This window comes from Labeo rohita, chromosome 24 (genome assembly GCF_022985175.1).
Source record: "Labeo rohita strain BAU-BD-2019 chromosome 24, IGBB_LRoh.1.0, whole genome shotgun sequence".
In the NCBI taxonomy this organism is placed as follows: domain Eukaryota; kingdom Metazoa; phylum Chordata; class Actinopteri; order Cypriniformes; family Cyprinidae; genus Labeo; species Labeo rohita.
In genome coordinates this window covers 2,799,332-2,820,264 of record NC_066892.1, presented here as the reverse complement: position 1 = coordinate 2,820,264, position 20,933 = coordinate 2,799,332, and the positions used below count along the sequence as shown (strand labels likewise).

The window sequence follows — 20,933 nt, the reverse complement described above, 5'->3', positions numbered from 1 at the left end:
AAAAGAATAAGTGATCATACAACATTGTATTGTTTTAGATTATTAAAAACTCCTTGATGACAAATGTTTGAAAACCTGTAGGACTGTTGTGCATATTCTTTTTAATTATTGGCAGATTCACAAAAATCAATGACTTTTAGACATTAATGATCAATTAAGTTGGTGTGTCATATCTTGATGCCTCATATTTGAACATATATCAATAATAATGATGCAAATGATGACAGTTTGGATCTGTTCCCCGTTCTAAGCTATTAAATGACTTCAAGAAGCAGCCATATTCTTTTATGAAGTTTTATGGCGCTTTTAAAGCGTTCAAAATCTGCTAAACATCATCTTTTCTCTTCCACAGAAAAACGACATCATCCAGATCTGGAATGTCAAGAGAGTGAGTAAATGAAGACAGACTTTTTATTAATTTATTGAGTTTGAAGTATTTAAGCTATTGCCTCGTGCACAGTTACAGTCATTTCGGTAATGTTCCCGTAAGCATCTCGGTGTCCTTTGCAACATTTCCTCCTGCTGGAGGATGGCCATGCAGTTCTGGGCAGAATCATAGTTATTCCACATGCACTCGTCTTTTTAATGATGTTCTGGTGTGCTTCGAGGTGCACTTACTGTTTTGGAAAATTCCTGGACTAGTATTTGTCAAGAACACTGTCTTGGATGAGTTCAAAATGTTCTAGTGATGAACGTTTCATTCGAGATGCTCTGTATCATGTTAAATGGCTCAAATGCACGAGAAGGAGCTTGAGCAAACAGTTCTGCGACCTGAAGAGCAGAGTAGTTTACATAGAAATTCAGGAGGATGAAAACAAAACGATGACCGTTGTTTCCATGATGCAATAGAATAAAATATTAGTTTAATATAATGGATAATACAACAAACACTTGCCAACTAGCAATACGGAGGATAAAGGCAACCGCTGAAGTGTTTTGATCACGTGATCACTTTGGGAGACGTTCAAAACCGGATGAGTGCAATTCATCAAGAGTTTAGGATCGGTTCTGGAATTCCGTGATGCATCCCGGTTTGCCACTCGGGCGTTGCGGCATGATTATAATAATTGATCTGTTTAGGACACACACAGACACCCACCCACCCGCATCTGCCTTGAGTTTGTCTTGTGTTTTGTGCTCTCATTACACGCACCATCTGGATTCTCCATCACACACCGGGTGTTTCCGATGATTTACGGGAATCAAAGACTTATGAATGACTCTGTGAGATAGTGTCGGGGAAAAAAATAAACAGCGTCGGAACGTCAGCGGAGCCAAACACGCATGCGCAGAGACGCCTAATTTGCCAGAGGGTGCGAATTATTTGGGTCTGACCTCCTCACCCGCTCCCACCCCCTCAAGAAGTCAAAACAAAAGGTCGAGCGGTCTTAAAGTAAAAGTTATTACTTAGGCTTAAGTGCTTCTAAAGGCTAATAAATGTTAGATTACAAGTTTGTCAGAGCGAACCTGTTAAAAAAGAAGGTATAGAAATCGCGCTAGGGTGAGGAGGTAACTATAGCAATGCTATGTCACTTTCCCGCCTTCAACTGCGATCATTTTCGCGTTGAACGTTGACCAGTGTTGCCAAGTCCGTGGTTTTCCCGCGGAATTGGGCTACTTTAACACTGTTGTCTGCGTGTTGAAGCGACTCCAATAACGTCAGATTTAGCCCCTGAAATGTGAATTTAACAGGGAACCCCGACAAAAAAACGTGTATTTTATCCCCCGAATGCGAAATGTGCATGGGCTAGTTTTGAGTAGCAGTTTTGTTGTGAAAACCTGGCAACCCTGATGTCCATTAAGATGACAAATTCTGTCTTTATCTTTCACTTTATTATCCACCTTATTCTTTAATGCGGACGTAAGCCTATGGGTGAGAGTTCTGGTTAATTAGCTGCTGTTATAGGAAATTTATGAGAAGAATAACAATGTGCAGTAAACGATAAAGCTGTTTGCACTACAAAGATAATACATTAAAATATGGTAAGGCACAACAGCATGGATTGCACGGTTAATGTACTACTGAATGTGTTGTTATGCTAAATTATGCTGTGTTCCACTCTGTGGAAGCTGCTAAATTATATAAAGTAGGACTTAGTAAGCAGTAAAGGGCACAATATTTTGACAAACTAAAGTTAATAGGTGGTAAAGATACGTACAAGCAGTACTAATTAATATATTAGCCTAATATTTCACCTACCTGACTGGAAATTATAAGAATAAACAAAAAAAGTTTTTAAGATCATTGCCCTCAAAATCCTCGTTCAGTTTGGCCAAGCGTTTGCCTATTGTTACATTTTTGCACTCTTCTCATTGACTTATTACTTAGTACTCCAAATGTTTTTTTCCCTGGTCTGACCAATTAGTACAGCCCAAAACATGACAATAATTGACCATTTTCAGCAACAGTAATTAGCTAAATATGCGAGTTTCGTTCGGTTCATTGGCATTGTTTACACTCAGTGCCACCAATATGGCCGATTGATGACATGATGTCGTGAAAACACTCGATCCACCTTTTCCTGAATGCGGAAGACTTGCTCGATTGGAACGATGCTTTAAATTTCCATTTTCTGGTGTTTCTAGTCACATTAACATATTTTACGAGCCGATAATATAATGTTAAAACTATCAAAATAGATTTGTACTTTACTGTGACAGTCAACAATAGCACAAGTGTGCACATTTTTATATTTAATTAACTGAAGAAGTGTAAGTTTAATTCAGTTGATCTTTTTTTTTTTTTTCTACCTCGTTTTAACATGGATTTCTATGGAGACGGAACACAAGAGCACCCAAATGAGAGTTAGAATCCATCATGGTGGCGCTCAATGGTTACTTAGGAAAAAAGGTGTATATCAATCAGCAAAACCAGCTCTTTTGTACAGCTAAAAATAGCTGGACCTAGATGAGACCGGAAGCCACAACCATAAAACTTACAAATGGCCACGCCCGCTCTTACGGGTAGAAAAAGTTGGATAACTTCGCTATAAATGTTATTAAAATAAGTTTGTTTTTAAGATAACTGACGTTTATCTGACTGAAGTACCGCCAAACTAGTTTATACAGAGGAAGACAAACCTCACTGAGTTTGCGTCCTGAAAAATCATCATTGTATTGACAACATAATATTTAACAGACGTTTAAAATTCCAGAAACAGCCGAAATTCCACCCCCTAGAAGTCAAATTCGCATGCTACCAGACCCCCGACCACACACAGCGACTCCAAACCAAAGAAAGTTGCCTACCTAGCATCACAGGCAGCGTTCAGTACGCGTTTCAGACGCGTAACGGGCGCGGAACGCACAGGCGCCTGTGATGAACAAAAATGATAAAGAACTAACTGTTGGTACTGATTAAAAAAATGCTGTCTGCCTCTAAGACGCTCAAAAATGCTGTACGCGACTATGCCAGATGCTAGACCCCCGACCACCCATTGGATGCGTCTGTAAACCAAGTGAGTTGCTGCTAAGACAGCATTTTATGGCATCACTGGTGCGCGCAACCGACTCGATGCCACACAATGCTGCGCGCTCATATGAAGCCCAAACATTTTGCACGCTACTACGTTACCCTAAAACACCGATGAAGCAAAATGCTGTCTAGGTAGGCGGCTTAGTAGGTTTTGAAACAGAGCCTCGTTCTCCAATGCAGTTTGAGTCTGGAATTGTGTGTGTGTGAGGGGGGCACAGTCGGGTTTCTCACCTTGGCTCGCTCTCCGTCACCCCTCCTCTCTCTCTCTTTCTCTCTCTCTCTCAGTGCGTGTGTGTGTCAGTGTGTGTCTGTCTCATGAACGGAACTGACCGCTGCTGTATCTTTGAGTTCATTCACCAGCAGACAACAGGACTAAATCACAATCGATCTGGATTTATTTTCCTCACGTCCGCGCTTGAATGAGGTTTAGCGGTTCAAACAGGATTCAGAGATTCAGGTGAGTTCTCAAGCACACTGTTTGAGTATCTGCATCACGCATAAATGAAAATATACATGGTATCATATACAACTCTACATAGCTAAGCATGTGATTTGAGTTATGCAGGTGAATGAGAGTCTTACTAATCTCAACCAGTTCAATTATAATTTACATTCTACAGTCTAAAATCATTTTTATGAGTGATTGTTGCTACAGTAAAACTTTGATAGTGTGATATTGACATAGATTTTTAATGAAATGGGCTAGTAACTATATCTTCAGTTGCTACTATGGTACTTTTTTATAAGGTTTGGAAAAATGAATTCCAGATGACATATACAGTTATTATCCAAAGTGTTTAATTGTTAATTAACCACTAACTTTTAAAGTTAAAGCAGTGATGTTTTTCAAATGAGCTCAATTTAGGCATTCAGTGTGTTTTGTTGTATTTTTCTAATTATGAATAATCCCATTATTTTAATTAGACAATAATGAGGGTCCTGTGCACTGCTCCCTCTCTAACAGGTGGGCAATTACAGTCTAAATTCTCTCTCTTTTTTTAATCGTGATTTAACAGAGCGCTCCAAACTGTGTTTCGTTCCCGGTGCGCGAGCCATGCCAAGCAAAGCAACTCTTCACGAGTCTTCTTAGGTATGCGTGACACCGTCGAGATTTCTGCTTCCCCTGACGGACGTGGCACACACACGTTTGTGTGTGTGTTTGTGTGGATTCCTGTGATTTTATTGCAGTGAAGCCCCTCTCTGGTTTCCCCGAGGTCACAGATGAACTGTAGAGTTAAACTTTGGGAAAAACATTTACGCCAGCTCAGTTTACTGATCCTGCCCACTGCCGGCCCTCGAGAAGAGAGGGGGAAAAAAATCAGACGTTTCAGAGCTGTCAAAACGAAAAGCACTGTGTTTGACAGTAAAGTCAGAGGTGTAGCGGACATGGAGAGAGATCTGATAACTAAACCGTGTGTCAGTTTGATTCCTGACCTACTTACAACATCCCAGCTCTCTCAACCAGCACCAGTTTTCCAAAAAAAAGGAAATACTGTCATAATTTACTCACCCTCATTTTGTTTCAAACCCGTATGAGATTCTTTATTCCGTAAAAAACACAAAAGGAGATGTTTAGAACAATGTTTACGCTCCTCTTTTCCATACAATAAAAGCACCATAAAAGTCTTGGAAAAAAATCTCCATGCATTACTGTATATTACAAGTCTTCTGAAGCTTTATATGAGGAACAGAATAAAATTCAAAATAATTTTTTCTTTGAAAAGCTTCCATGCTTCTTTATTAGCATTGATGGTTCCGCAAAGAATCTTTAACATCAATGAAGCATTTTCATTCCACAAAAGGTTGTTCTTTAAATTATTAAAATGTTCTTCACACTTGGAGAAAAAGATTTTGAAAGGTTCTTCTATGGCATCGCTGCAAAAACACCCTGTTGCAACCTTTACTTTTAAGAATGTGCATTGCATTTGCATTGCGTATTTAAATATTGGTGTCGATAATACCGAACACTATTGGTTCTCCAATGTTATGTGATGGATTATGAAGAGTTTTATTTTTTATGATGGGAATGATGGAATTTTTCCAGACGCTTTAATTCAGGTGTTTCTCAAATAAAGCTGTCTGTTGATTTCAGGAGGCTTGGAATAACGTGCACTGCTCATGTGGACTAATTTATGATATTTCTATGGTGCTTTTATGTCCATTTCGGAGTCTGGTCACTGTACACTTTAATTGTTCGCAGCTTGGACATTCTCTAAACATCTTTTGCGCTCCACAGAAGGAAGAAATTCCCACGGCATGAGGGTGAGTAACTGATGATAAAAATTTGAGTAAACTCTTTCCTAAATTAGCACACGTTTGTGATGATGCACAGTATGCATATGATTTTGCATCACGTTTAAGCATTATGTTCCTTTCCTCCTGCGTTTTGAGACGTAATTGGGCCATATTTTCAGTGACGGGCAACATTAGAGCAGCGTTTTTCAACTTCACTGAAAGGTTTGGATCTGACACGGTCTTGGCTCGGTCCACCTTAGCAGCTAAAGTCAACATGGCCTATATTTCACTCTCCTCCTCTTCCAGCACAGGAAGCTTCATCTGTGTGTGTGTGTGTGTGTATGCACATGACACCCTTTTTGTCGCCAACAAAAAAGTCCCTCCACTAACTTTAGCTGCAAAAGGGGCCGTATCAGGAATCAAATTAAGCCTAATTTTTGGAAATTAAGGAGTTTGATGTACTATTAAATCAAGTTTTAGATTTAAAAACAGTGTTGCAAATGTCTCATTTTAGACAAACGAAAACACATGACCATGTATATATATATGTATGATACGACCCCTTTAAGAGTCGCGCATTGCTCCTCGAGCGCGTGTTTTGTCTGTCTGTTTATGCATGTGATTTTAAGCATGTCAAGAGGTCAGGGGTCATAAAATAGCAGGTGACAGCCGTAAAAGTGTAATTGTGGGAGTGTGTGCGCTTGAAGTTACTCTGTGCCTGCGCTGTAACTTTTGGGGTGTGCCTAAAAACACACACGCACACACACACAGAGTGTGTCCATTCGGAGAGCGGTGTTAAATGATTCAATCTGTTGTAGCCTTGGCACCTTATGACTTTGTACGTGCGTATGTGTGTGCGAGCGAGTGTGGTGCACCAAATGTGTTTGTCAGTATTTGAACACTTCATAAAATTATTTGTGGTTTCCCTCCTGAGTTCAAAGCTGGTGATGCCTAGCGGTGAAATTTTTGTTGTCGAATGGAAAAAGATGTGTGCTTATGTGTGAGATTGTCAAAGTTTGCGTTTTATTTTACACAAAGCTCATGCGTTAAAAAAAACAACCCTGAACCACACACACGTTTGCATATCTAAATGGTGACTTCTGTTGTTTTCATATAAAACAAATGATAATTAATGAAGCAACCAAAGCCTTTTCTTTGCATTTTTGGAATTAAAAAAACATGTCTTTATTTATGCATCATTTTTTATCTTCGAGGCAAAAGGTTTAGTTTTAGTGAGCGTCTGGCAGCATTCCTGTCCCCGAAGTAAAATTACAGAAGTGTGATGCAACGCATGATGTATTACTGCACAGATTCTCAAATTATCTTCAAATTATTTTCAAATCAGCAATCAATGCATGACCCGGTCATCATGTGTGTTTTTGTGAGCGTGTGTGTGTGTGTGGTTAAGGATCAGGTTTTGCTGTTTTAGTAAGGGCTGGGTTTGGTCCGTGTGTGTGAGGAAAGGGTCTGGTCGCAGTGGCTGCATTCTTTTACCAGGCGGTTTTCTTTCCACTCGCACATTTAACTTGTCGGCTTGCCGTATGCGACTTTTTAATCAGTTTTAACCATCCCAGACATGAATGGTTCCTCAAATCAGGAGAATGTGCTGTTACTTAGTATCAGATGCACCACTTTCACCTGCTGGACCACAAAACAAGTCAGACTGAGCCTGAGGCTCGATTAATCTTAAACCATGGAAAGAAATGTAGTGTAGAAATCTGCAGTCATCAACACTTCTTCACCATGTGTTAGGTCAAATAATCCGTTTTCTTTGGATTAAGTAATGCTGACAGCGAGCACGCCTCTTTGTCGTATCTTGTTATTGCAATCTTGAGGTTCTCAAAGGAAAATTGGTATTGAAGAAGGGAGTCAGATGAGCGATGTACATGCGTTTATTCTTTGCTGAGACGCTCTGGATTAGTTCGTCCAGACCCATTCCTCTCTCTCTCTCCCATTAAAATCAACATGAAACTACATTTGCAGCCCATTTAACTCTAATAATGTGATGCATGTCCAAATGAAAGAGATATTTAATTAGAAAAATGTATCTGTCGGGAATTGACTGGAACTTGAAAAGTGGGGGTTTCATCCAGACTGTAGTTTTTAAATAGTTTTTAAAAATGTTTATGAGTTTTGCTCATTTTAAATATTATCATTGAGGTTTTATTTTCTTTTCTCCCCCCAGTTTTAGATTCTATTTAGATCAGTTGAATTTATATTTATTTACAGTTCGTAATTTTCATGCTTCTACTTAAACTTATTTATTTTATTTAAACTTATTCCAGTTAACATTTTGTAAATAGTTTTAGTTAATCATAATAACCCTGGACCTGGCTGTGATTTTGCTAAAACAATGCCTGAATGTGTCCCTGGATCGCAAAACCAGTCATAAGTGTACATTTTTAGAAATTGAGATTTATAAATCATCTGAAAGCTAAATAAATAAATAATATCTGGTCGAGATACAACTACTTAAAAATCTGGAATCTGAGGGTGCAAAAAAATCAAAATATTAAGAAAATCGCCTTTGCAAATGAAGTTCTTAGCAATGCATATTACTAGTTTTGATATATTTACGGTAGTAAATGTACAAAATATCTTCATGGAACATGATCTTTACTTAATATTCTAATGATTTTTGGCATAAAAGAAAAATTGATCATTTTGACCCATGCAATGCATTGTTGGCTATTGCTACAAATATGCCCGTGCTACTTAAGACTGGTTTTGTGGTCCAGGGTCACAAATATTTGTTTATCCATTAGTCTGTGAAGCCTTGGAAAGTCATCTCAGAGGTGGAACAAGTTACAATTTGATGAAAGCTTATAGAAACAGAAGTTATTTTTATATTTGACTTTTTACACGGGAATACAAACATTTTGGCATGGAAAGAACGGTGGCTTCACCTTTAAATGTGAAGACTATTTAGTTGACATCTGAGCTTGTGTACTTGTGTTATGTCTCAGTTTTGATGAATTCTGTCATGACACACACACGCTCAATGGAGAAACTCGACTCTCCATATTTAGTCATTCTGTAAGAGACGTCCATTCTTCATTGTGATCCATCTCTCTCTCTCGTCCACTCGCATATATTTCATCTCTACGTTGATGTCCTTTATCTGCAGCCACTATCTGTCTTTTTTATTCTCCCCCCACATACCAACCCTTTCCTCAGTTCTGTCCATATTTGTCCCTTTTCGTCTCACTAAACCTTTCACCTATTTCTGTCTCATGCTCCTGATGTGTGTGTGTGTGAATCAGAGCGATGTGTATTCTTTTCCTCAGAATCTGACGGATCCGTCAGTAAATGATGATGTGGTGGCGTGGACACACACTCACACACACACTGTGTAAACACAAAAAGACCACACAATCAGAATATGTGTGTATACACACAATGGGGTCCAAACGTCTCCAAACATTTTTGGATTTTTTACGCGATTCTGGAAAATAAATAAAGTTTTAGGATAGAAAAAATAAAATGTAAAAATGTAGCATTTCTGTAGTTTAAACTATAAAACATTGCACTGGCAATGACAAAGTCATGGGTTTGATTACCAGAGAATGCATATACTTATAAAACATAATGCAATGTGGCTTTTTTGCATTGCAGTTATGCATATAAATGTACGCTTTTTTTTGGCAAATTGTTCCACTGATCATTTGCAGTTCAATTTTTGAACCGAATTAGAAAAGACTGCAAAAAAGGCACATTTTCAGTAGTGGTTAAACTGGTGGAGCCCCTTATGCATGTTTCTCTGTGTGTTTATGTTAGAGTGATCGAGCGAGGTAGAGAAAGAGAGAGGTGGGGGTGAGAGAGTTCGACTGACAGCGTGAGGGTCAAATAATGAGCTTAATTCTCTGTTTGGTGTTTGATGATGTGTGACTGAAGAGATGTGTGTGTGGAGAGAAAGAGAGAGAGTTTAGTAGAATGTGACAGAAACAGAGGGAAAAAAGGCCTATTCAGAGCTTTTTGTGTCTTCATATAAAACATATGCTCTGCAATTCTCTTCGAAAGCACAGGCTTTGTAGCTTCATCATACTAATGCCGGAATATGTTTATCTGAAAACTTGAAAAAGACACAAAAGGACCTTAAAAGTGTAAGGAAACTCATAGCTTTGCATTATTGATTTGGTTTGGTCTCAGGACTGTGAACTGACCCAACTGAATCATTTGAAAGATTTGACTCAAATGATTCAATGATGAATTTTTAGTAAGCACATGGTTTCAGAAAACTAGCACACATGTCGTATGGACGACTTTCATGAGTGTTTAACCTTTTTTGATGCTTGACAGCTTCATTTTGATTGCATGGGAAGTGACAGCGATGACATGAAGCTTGCATGCATCTAAACCAGTTTCTAATCTATTTTTTAGTACAGTAATAGCAATGAATTAATCTGACTTTTTATTGATTTTATAAGTTGAGTATAGCACATTTACAGTCTTTATTCGAGGGTCCATCTGTACCGTTGCAAAGGGGCCCGAGCAGAAAGAGCCGCATTGATATTCACATCACACACACGCAGTGACAGGTCCTAAGAGAGGAGTTTTACTCTGGTTTCATGGTTCATTGCTCTTTGTAGTGCTGTAGAAGTGTGATTCGGCTCAGATACACGCTAATGTCAAACTGTTTCTCATTAACTCTAAACAGCGTGCGGATCTCATCAGATTCCCTCCCGGCAGATCATATGCTCGTCGACCTGCGGATCGAAGCGCCAGGAGAGTTTGAGAGTATCGAGTTTTATCCGTTCTGTGTCTGTCTGGAACATGGCACATAGAATGCGGAACGGACTGTGACTGCTGATTCCTCCAGCAGCAGAGGTAGTGCACTTTTTTTGTTTTAAAACAAGATGAATATCACTGTTTCGTAGAAATGTTTCTCTGCTTTATAAATCTAGAAAAGCATCTGTGCACAGCGACATTCTATTAAATGTTCTCATTCGAATCCCCTGATCTCCAACGGCCCAAACTCCCCAAGAAAACATGAGGAATCTCAGCATGTGTTTACCAAGACAAAATTAACCCATCAAATAACAGCTGCGGTGTATTTCCACATGCACAGCTTTCCTAAAATGGCTGAAATGTCTATAAACGAACATTTCTAAACACACTTGCACAATCGTCACTATTATCCCATTAAGCGTTTGCATCATCCTGCAGCGTTTGTGCTCTAGAAATGAATAAGTCCTCAAATCATGGGTGTAGTTGAGGAAAGATGTGCTGTTGCTTTACTGGGTGAAAAGACCAACTGATGCACATTGAAGCCAGTTATAGAGACTTGAAGGGTGAACACTTTTGGTTTGGATCTGTGAGCAATCACTTGGCAACCCTAGCAACTGCATAGCGACACTAAAATCTAATTAGAACACCTTTGCAACTGCATACTGATGTCCTGGCATCGTCGCACACATCAAAGTAGCATCATGACAGTGAATTTTACAAATGATTGCAAAACATTCAGCTGCAAAGTATTTAAAACTACCAAACAGCTCAATGATGTCCCTTTTTAGTGTAGTCCCTGTTGAAAAAAACAGCGTATGCTGGTTAGGTATGCTTTGAAGCATTGCAGCTGGTTTGAGCTGGTTTAAGCTGATCTTTAGTTGGTCATGAGCTGATTTAAGATGCTCCTGAGCTGGCTATAAGCTGGTTTGAACTGGCCTAAGATGGCCTTAGTTGGTCATGAGCTAGTTGCTTAGGACCAGCACTTGACCAGCTTATAATCAGCTCAGGACCAGTATAAACTAGCTCATTACCACCTAAGGTCCATCTTAAACCAGCTCATGACCAACTAAGACCATCCTAAAACAGCTCAAATCATCTAATAACCAGCTCAGGACCATCTTAAACCAGCTCAAACCAGCTTATAACCTGCTTAAACCAGCTCATGACCAACTAAAACCATCTCAATCCAGCTCAAATCAGCTTATAACCATTTCAGGACCATCTTAAACCGGCTCATGACCAACTAAGGACCATATTAAACCAGCTCAAACCAGCTTATAACAGCTCAGGACCAGCTTGAACCAGCTCATGACCAGCTAAGGACCAAGCTTAAACCAGCTCATAACTAGCTTATAACCAGCTCAGGACCAGCTTAAACCAGCTCAAACCAGCATATAACCAGCTCAGGACCAGTTTAAACTAGCTCATTACCAACTAAGGTCCATCTTAAACCAGCTTAAACCAGCTCATGACTAACTAAAACCATCCTAAACCAGCTCAAATCAGCTTATAACCAGCTCAGGACCATCTTAAACCAGCTCAAACCAGCTTATAACCTGCTTAAACCAGCTCATGACCAAGTAAAACCATCTTAAACCATCTTAAATCAGCTTCTAACCAGTTCAGGACCATCTTAAACCAGCTCATGACCAACTAAGGACCATATTAAACCACCTCAAACCAGTTTATAACAGCTCAGGACCAGTTTATACTAGCTCAGTACCAACTAAGGGCCATCTTAAACCATCTTAAACCAGCTCATGACCAACTGAGAGCCATATTAAACCAGCTCAAACGAGCTTACAACAGCTCAGGACCAGCTTGAACCAGCTTATAACCAGCACAGGACCAGCTTGAACCAGCTCATGGCCAACTAAGGACCAGGTCAAACCAGCTGACATGCTTCAAAACTTACCTAACCAGCATATGCTGGCTTTTCGATTTAGTGCTGTGAGTTTATTAATAACTATTTACTAACATTTGGTCCAAAACTATTTAGGGCTGTTTTGAGTGTAATTTAGGATGAATAGTGTTTGTAACTGTCTGTTTGTCTGTTTGTTTAAATTGATTTTATTCATTTTTAAATGTATTTTATTTTTTACACATTTATTTTATTGTTTTTTTTTTTATATTTATTTTTAAACATTTTAAAATTTGTTTTTATTTATCTATTTTACATTTATTTTTAAACATTTTAAAATTTATTTTTATTTATTTATTTTACATTTATTTTAAATAATTGTGTTTATTTATTTTTAATTATTTAATTTAATTCTTTTTAATTATTTAATTTTTTTTTTTAATGTAATTATTTATTTTTGAATGTAATCATTTTTTAAAACATTTTTTTAAACGTTAAGCTCCGTTCTTCACTGACTATTTGTTGAAAAGTTATTTCAGTCCCAGTTTTTTACCTTGTTTTCTTCAGTGCACTTCACTTTTGTTATAGTATCATTGTAGTAACATCATTTTTTGAACATGGTCTCTTTGAAGTACTTTAGTCTACTATATACATCTTATGGTGTATGAATATTGTTGACAGTATTGTCCTGTTTGTGCTTTTCCATTTCCAGACACACACTGCCGAGAGTCGATTCTGGGAAAGTCGTCTATCCACTGGACGTTTTCTGGCCGGTTCGTCTTACCAAGATATCACACGTACGCCAGTCTGAAGAGACGCTAAAGCCATATTTGTTTATTTGACTTCCCCCTCTCTCTACCCATCCATCTGGATACGTTTCTTCCCTTCCCCATCCCACATTCATCATTCTCTCCCGTGACATCATGTGGAGTTTTCAGAACTTGCTTTCTCTGCTTACTTTGCTTCCCTGGGCCTGCAGTCACAGTCCGAACCCATTCGCCGGGCCTCAAGTGACACCGACGGACCCCTGCTACGACGAGACGGGCGCCGCCCGCCGATGCATCCCAGAGTTCATCAATGCAGCGTTCGGCCAGGAGGTCAGCGTATCGAGCGTATGCGGCCGGCCGCCCTCTCGCTCCTGCAGTTTAGTAGAACGTGACGACCGTCCTGCTGTGCGCACGTGCCAGGTCTGCGATGCGTCGGACCCTCGCCACGCCCACCCTGCCACCTACCTCACCGACTTAAACTCCGCCCACAACCTCACCTGCTGGCAGTCGGAGAACCTGCAGGGCTCGCCGCTCAACGTGACGCTTACGCTGTCGCTCGGCAAGAAGTTCGAGATCACATACGTCAGCCTGCAGTTCTGTTCCCCACGACCGGAATCCTTGGCCATTTATAAGAGCATGGACTACGGGCGCACTTGGACACCCTACCAGTTCTACTCGTCGCAGTGCCGTCGCATGTACAACCGACCCAACAAAGCGGCGATTACCAAGCAGAACGAGCAGGAAGCTTTATGCACGGACGGACATACCGATCTCTACCCGCTTTCTGGTGGCCTCATCGCGTTCAGCACACTAGACGGACGCCCTTCGGGCAAAGACTTCGACTCGAGTCCTGTTCTACAGGACTGGGTGACGGTCACCGACATTCGGGTGGTCTTCAGTCGCCCGCAGCACCTTAGAGCGCTGCCCATGTCAGGACGTGAAAGCGAAGACCCGCTCGGGCCGCCTGGAACGCTGCCTACTTATTACTACGCGGTCGGCGACTTCCAAGTGGGTGGGAGGTGTAAATGTAACGGCCACGCCTCCCGGTGTGTGCGAGAAAAGGAAGGGAAACTGGTGTGCGAATGCAAACACAACACGGAGGGTCCGGAGTGTGACCGCTGCAAACCGTTTCACTACGACCGGCCCTGGCAACGCGCGACGGCGAAAGAAGCCAACGAGTGCTTGCGTAAGTTGCACACAGACTGCTGTGTTCTTCTTAAAATGCGGTAGCTGTTCAATCTTTGTTAGCTGTTCCATAACCTAGAGCCAGATTTACTTACAGCTTGTACCAGCTCAAACCCTTTTGGCATTTAAACAGTACTGTCAGGATTTACTAAAGTCATACGGTGAAAAATGAGAAGTTACTTTTGCGACTAACCCTATTGCATATGCGTTTATAGGAACTTCCTTTTCAGATGGGAGGAGAGTATTTAAATCATGCGACGTGATTTACCAAGGATGCTTTGCTGACTATTGCCTGCATAGGCATCCTAAAAGCTGATGTCAAAATAGCAGTGCATGCTTATAATGAAAAGAATATTATTATGCATTGGTGTGGACGCTCGTATGTAGCCGTTGTGTCTTTATAGTTATCATTCTTAGTTTGAAGGGCATTAATTGCCAATGATTTGGACCACTTTACATATGCAGCTTAGCAAAATGCTACCGTCAAACTCTATTGAAATCAATTGTGGTGGACTTTGATGGTAGTATTTTGCTAAGCTACTGATGAAAATTCACAACACATGAACAAATCGTGCATTAAAAAGGCTAAATTGTGTATTACACAACTTGTCAAAAGTTTTACTTTGAATCAAATAACTGCAGGCTTGGTGACTTCTTTAAAAAACATTAAAAACCTTACTGTTCAAAAACTTTTGAAAAAACTGGTAGTCTATATTTATTTATATTTTTTTGCTAAAATTCAGTATTGAATGAAACGTTATGCTAAATATCAGCAAATGTCATTTGGCCAACCAAAAAAAAAAAAAAAAGAACTGCTGTATGTTTGTATTTATCATTAGAATTTTATTTTAGGCTTTTCTGTGAACTCATACTGTTATACTGCTAATTTTCAGGAGTTGCTGTCTAGGTAGGCAGCTCACTATGTTTTAGAACAGACTTGCAGTGTTACGAAACGATCTCTTGGCAAAATCGCAGAGGTCAATTCTCATCGCATCTCACATCTGCACTTGATTTATGAGCATGACTTTGCCTGTATCGGTATTAATGCTGGATACATTCCATCGAATACATACAGACTGACACACGAGCGCAGGACCGACATTTGAGTTTGTGTATGTCTGTCTTGCAGTATGTTAATCTTTACATAAACCTCTTCTCTTAGACCACGTCTGAACTGGCCATGCTCAGACCCCAACGCTACTGACAGCAGTGTGAGAATACTAGGCCTATTTCACACACGTGCGAAAGCAGCGTTTATTTGTTTTGGCGGCCAAATTAACACTGAATTCACACCGACTGCCGTAGCAGAGCAGCGCCGTGTAGTAGAAACAGAAGTGCTAAAGTTAAATGTAAATGTAAAGTTAAAACAGAAGTGATTTGTTAAATATTTATTTGTTTATTTAGTATTTGGTGTAATATTAATACCATTTTTTTTTTGGACAGTCTGTTTGAAATATCCTGTACAATAGTAAAAATAAAATTACCATGGTTATGTACCAAAATACAGTTGTTTATATAAGGATTCCAGCAACTATCTGCAGATGTACATCTCTCCATATGTTAAAGATCAGTAGCAGCTGCAGATATTTATCTTATCTTATCAGACAGCAGTATAATTGCTGAACGAAAAATTAGCCGAATGGTGTAAATGTATTAATCTTTATGTCAGGAGAGATATATTGTGTCCAAATGCGCCATTTGGGCAGTCCTGACACTCCATTAGTATCACTAATGTCTCCCATAAATCTCTCTGCCTCATCTAATTCTTCCTGTCCACTCTGTCTTTTTTCCCGTGTGCTTCTCTACACATCTGTGAGAGTTTGCAGAGAGTTTGTTTTTCTTTCTCTTAATGAAATCCAGAATTTGATTGGCAGCTCTCTGCGTTTGTCTCTTCTCACCTCTGGCTCTGTCTCTCCTCATGCCATCTGCTGTGGTTCGGTGGCCCCGTCTTTGACTGACCCCCACTACACGCTCCACTCGCTCGTTTTCTCGCCTCGACACACGCCAAGGACTCCCGCCGATTTTGTGCCCGACCTGGCAGTGGTTGAGTGTGATCTCGTTAAAATCATCCCCCCATTCAGCTGAGAGAACAAGGACAAAGAGATTAGCAGAGTTATAGCAGACTAATGAGCGGCCGACCACAAACGGAGCCTCTGACGCTTAAATCCAACAGTGTGACTCTAGAAAATGTGCTTGATGATTGCCTGTCAAAACTTATGCTGTTGCTGGGGTGTTCTGAGTGGCTGTTAGCTTGTTGCTATGCGGTTGCTGGGCTGATCTGTCGTTAATGCTTTGCTGTGCACTTTCTAAATGGTTGTTGCAATTTCTTGAGTGAGTGGGTGTTGCTTTGTGGTTGCTAAGGTGTACTGGATGCATGTTTATGTGTTGCTATGCAGTTGCCTGACTCCTCTGAGTGGATGTTAGTGAGTTGCTTTGTTGTTGCTGGGCTGATCTGTGTCGTTAGTGTGTTGCTATGTGGTTGCTGGGCTGATCTGTATCGTTAGTGTGTTGCTATGTGGTTGCTGGGCTGATCTGTGTCATCAGTGTGTTGCTATGCAGTTTCTAGGGTGTTCTAAGTGGTCATTGCAGTTGCTGGGATGTTTTAGGCCAGTATTAATTTGATGCTATATGGTTGCTGGTGAGTTTTAGGTCATTTTTAATGTGTTGCTATGTGGTTGCTGGGCTGATCTGTGTCATTAATGTCTTGCTTTGCAATTTCTAAGTGATTGTTGCAATTTCTTGAGTGGGTGCGTGTTGCTTTGTGGATGCTAAGGTGTACTGGATGCGTGTTTATGTGTTGCTATGCAGTTGCCTGGCTCCTCTAAGTGGCTGTTTGTGAGTTGCTATTTGGTTGCTGGGCTGATCTGTGTTGTTAGTGTGTTGCTATGTGGTTGCTGGGTTGATCTGTGTCGTTAGTGTGTGGCTATGCAGTTTCTAAGGTGTTCTAAGTGGTCATTGCAATTGCTGGGGTGTTTTAGGTGAGTGTTAATTTGTTGCTATATGGTTACTGGGGTGTTTTAGGTCTGTTAAATGTGTTGCTGTGCGGTTGCTGGGGTGTTTTAGGTGAGTGTTAATTTGTTGCTATTTGGATGCTGATGTGTTTTAGGTCAATTTTAATGTGTTGCTATGCGGTTGCTGGGCTGCTCTGTGTCGTTAATGCCTTGCTTTTCAGTTTCTAAGTGGTTATTGCAGTTTCTTGAGTGGGTGTGTGTTTGGTTTTTTTTTTGTGGTTGCTAAGGTGTACTGGATATGTGTTTACGTGTTGCTATGCAGTTGCCCAGATCTTATGGGTTGTTCGTGTGTTGCTAAGGTAGTATAAGTGACAGTGTGTTGCTATGTGGTTGCTGGGGTGATCTGTGTCATTGCTATGCAGTTTCTAAGGTGTTCTAAGTGGTCATTGCAGTTGGTGGGGTGTTTTAGGTCAATTTTAATGTGTTGCTATGTGGTTGCTGGGCTGATCTGTGTCATTAATGCCTTGCTTTGCAATTTCTAAGTGGTTGTTGCAATTTCTTGAGTGGGTGGGTGTTGCTTTGTGGTTGCTAAGGTGTACTGGATGCGTGTTTATGTGTTGCTATGCAGTTGCCTGGCTCGTCTGAGTGGCTGTTGGTGAGTTGCTATGTGGTTGCTGGGCTGATCTGTGTTGTTAAGGTGTTGCTATGTGGTTGCTAGGTTGATCTGTGTCGTTAGTGTGTGGCTATGCAGTTTCTAAGGTGTTCTAAGTGGTCATTGCAATTGCTGGGGTGTTTTAGGTGAGTGTTAATTTGTTGCTATTTGGATGCTGGTGTGTTTTAGGTCAATTTTAATGTGTTGCTATGCGGTTGCTGGGCTGATCTATGTCGTTAATGCCGTGCTTTTCAGTTTCTAAGTGGTTGTTGCGGTTTCTTGAGTGGATGTGTTTATTTTTTGTGGTTGCTAAGGTGTACTGGATATGTGTTTACGTGTTGCTAGCAGTTGCCCGGCTCCTATGGGCTGTTAGTGTGTTGCTACAGACTTGCTAAGGTGGTCTAAGTGACAGTGTGTTGCTATGTGGTTGCTGGGTTGTTCTGAATGGCTGTTACTGCGTTGCTATGTGGTTGCTGGGCTGATCTGTGTCGTTAGTGCATTGCTATCCAGCTTCTAAGGTATTCTAAGTGGATGTTGCAGTTGGGGTGTTTTAGGACCATGTTAATGTGTTGCCATGCAGTTGCCGGGGTGTTCTATGTTAGTTTAGGTCAGTGTTATTGTGTTGCTACCCAGCAACACAATAAGGTGTTCTCAACATCTGAGCATCAGTGTGTTACTATGTGGTTGCTGGGCTGATCTGTGTGTGTTATGCAGTTCTAAGGTGTTCTAAATGGTTGTTGCAGTTGCTGGGGTGTTTCTGAGCATCTGTTAGTGTGTTGCGGTGTGGTTTTTGTGCTGATTTGTGTCATTAGTTCTTAAGTGCTTTTTAGTGTGTTGCTATGCAGTTGCTGGGGTGTTCGGTGTTGTTAGTGTTAGCTATGCAGATGTTTTAAGTGGTAGTTAGTGCACTGCTATGCAGTTGCCAGGATGTTTTGAGTAACTGGTAATGAGTTCATATGCATTTGCTGGTGCTCTGAGAAAGTGGTTGTTAGTGAGTTGCTATGTGGTTGCTAGGGTAATATAATAAAGCGTATGTGCATGTGTGTACATGCCAGTCACGGCCACCTGCACAGGACACTGGAAGTATGAGTACTAACCATATCCTCATTAAACACACACACAAGCCTACTTTTACTGCCTTAGATTTCCTATACGTCACAAACCAAAACATGCTGCTTCCGAGGAAAAAAAAACGCCACACAGAGCGTTAATGATATAAAGCTGTGACGCTGTAGAGAAACCTTGTAGAGATGTGTTTATCTTCCTGTTTATTTGTTAGTCTGCCAACAATTATGTGTTTTGGAACTAGCTTGTCGTTTTGTTTCTTTGCATGCTACGACTCAAAGGATACATTTGTCGTAGAACTTGTTAAAAAAATTGTTTGTGCTGTTGTAAAACCAAAGCCATCTCGAAATTTGGCCTGGGTTTCTATATTTCCTGTTCACTCCAGCATTATCTAAACAGTCTGAAAGATGCCTGTAAACCAAAAATACTAAATGCCACCTTTTATGTTTGCCTCGTCTTAACACATGTAACCAATTAAGTAAATTAATAAATAAAAGCACTCTCAGCGCCCTGTTACTGCGTTTTATGTGAGCGTAAGTATCGTGACATTTCAAAACAAATATAAAGCTTATAAAACGTAGCGTTTAGTCAGAGATCTCCAGCATGAAATAACGGCGGCGTGCCTGTAACTCATCAACGTCGCTAGTCTCGCGCTATCGTCCTGTGCCAAACCTTCAGAAAAGAAACCTCCAGCTGTTGCCTGTTTCTGGGAGTTTCGAAGTGAGTCACTCTTCAGCAAGTGAAATGCCTGTTCGGTTGGATAGAAGTTGAAAAGATTAAAAACATGTCCACCATAGGCCAAGGCCGACTTGACTAATCGAACATTTTCCTGTTTTTTTGCTTGTTTTGAAGCACCACCCTGTTGTGTTTTTGAAGGGCTTGCCAACGAAACTGGCAGGATTCGTACAGTGTTCTGGAGACTGTTACTCATTTTGCTTTTCTTTATTATTATCTGTTCTTTTTTCTCATATAGCCATTGGAAGATTTTAGTGCATCGGTTCATTCAGACATTTTATGTAAATCACTTTTTGTGAACCACTTCAATAACATGAACACACTTTTGTTCAGATGATCATCCGAACGAACCGATTCCCTAAAATGAATCAGATTCATTTGAGGCCTTCATCTTTTTTGTAGCTAAATATTGATCATTAAACAATCAATTTACATTATGTACAACTAATAAAACTAGAAAACACACCATATTAGTTGTATTTAATGTACATTGATTTATTCATGCTCTTATGCTCCCTAATAGAGATTCTCATTGTTTTTGTGTCAAAAAATACTGTTGTTAAAGTTATTCCTTTAAAAAATACTGGCTTTTCAGAGCAGACTCAGCCATTTGTTTTCTAGTAGCTTGTTTGTAATCTAAATTATGAGTAGCCTGTACCTCGACCGGCTACAGTTTCAAAGTAGCTACGCTGCCAAATTGCTGTTTTGACTACACCCAACTCTTGTGTTATGACTTTTCCCAATTTTCCTAACTCTTCTGGAATCCAACATCGCTCGCTTTTCTCTCACAGGCTGAAAACAAAAGATCTAAATGGAGATGTGAGACTTCACAACTCTTTCATGTGTGAACAATCTACGCAACAGGAAACGCCCAATCAATTAGAAACACCTGTGAGCCAAATGTTCTGATATTTATGCTCACATAAAACCAGGGATGGAATTTTAAATGAGCTGTTATTCTTAGTTGATAAAACATATGCGTGTTAAAACGCACAGGTGATGTTCTGTGGAAGGTGTTGTTCTGCGGCTTCAGTGTTTTTTACGAGCGGCGTTCCCTAAGACAAGCGTCACTATCACTTTTGCTCGTGCTTTAGGTTAGGGATTTGAAGAAACTCCTCTGCTGAACACAAAAGAAGATGCTTTGAAGAATGTGGGGTACCAAACAGTTGATGGTCCCCATTGACTTCCATAGTCTGTCGTCTCACTAAATGAGGACATAAATACATGAACAATATCTGCTGAGAGTCACTTCATGAGCATTTGACCGTTCCATTTTAGG

At 40.3% G+C, this 20,933-nt stretch overlaps 1 protein-coding gene across 2 annotated transcripts in view; it reads left to right on the top strand.

The window, feature by feature from the left end:
- The first annotated feature begins 3,734 nt into the window (after window positions 1-3,734).
- ntn2 (netrin 2) overlaps window positions 3,735-20,933 on the top strand; it is a 34,664-nt gene continuing 17,465 nt past the window's right edge. Inside the window, exons 1-3 of one of the 2 annotated variants that reach the window (XM_051097656.1) lie at window positions 3,735-3,932; window positions 10,368-10,537; window positions 13,012-14,252. In XM_051097656.1, the coding sequence (XP_050953613.1) occupies window positions 13,223-14,252 (1,030 nt within the window). In that variant the 5' untranslated portion in view covers window positions 3,735-3,932; window positions 10,368-10,537; window positions 13,012-13,222. Of the gene's footprint in view, window positions 3,933-4,488; window positions 4,566-10,367; window positions 10,538-13,011; window positions 14,253-20,933 lie in introns of those variants that run through there. The other variant, XM_051097658.1, reaches the window with a different exon arrangement.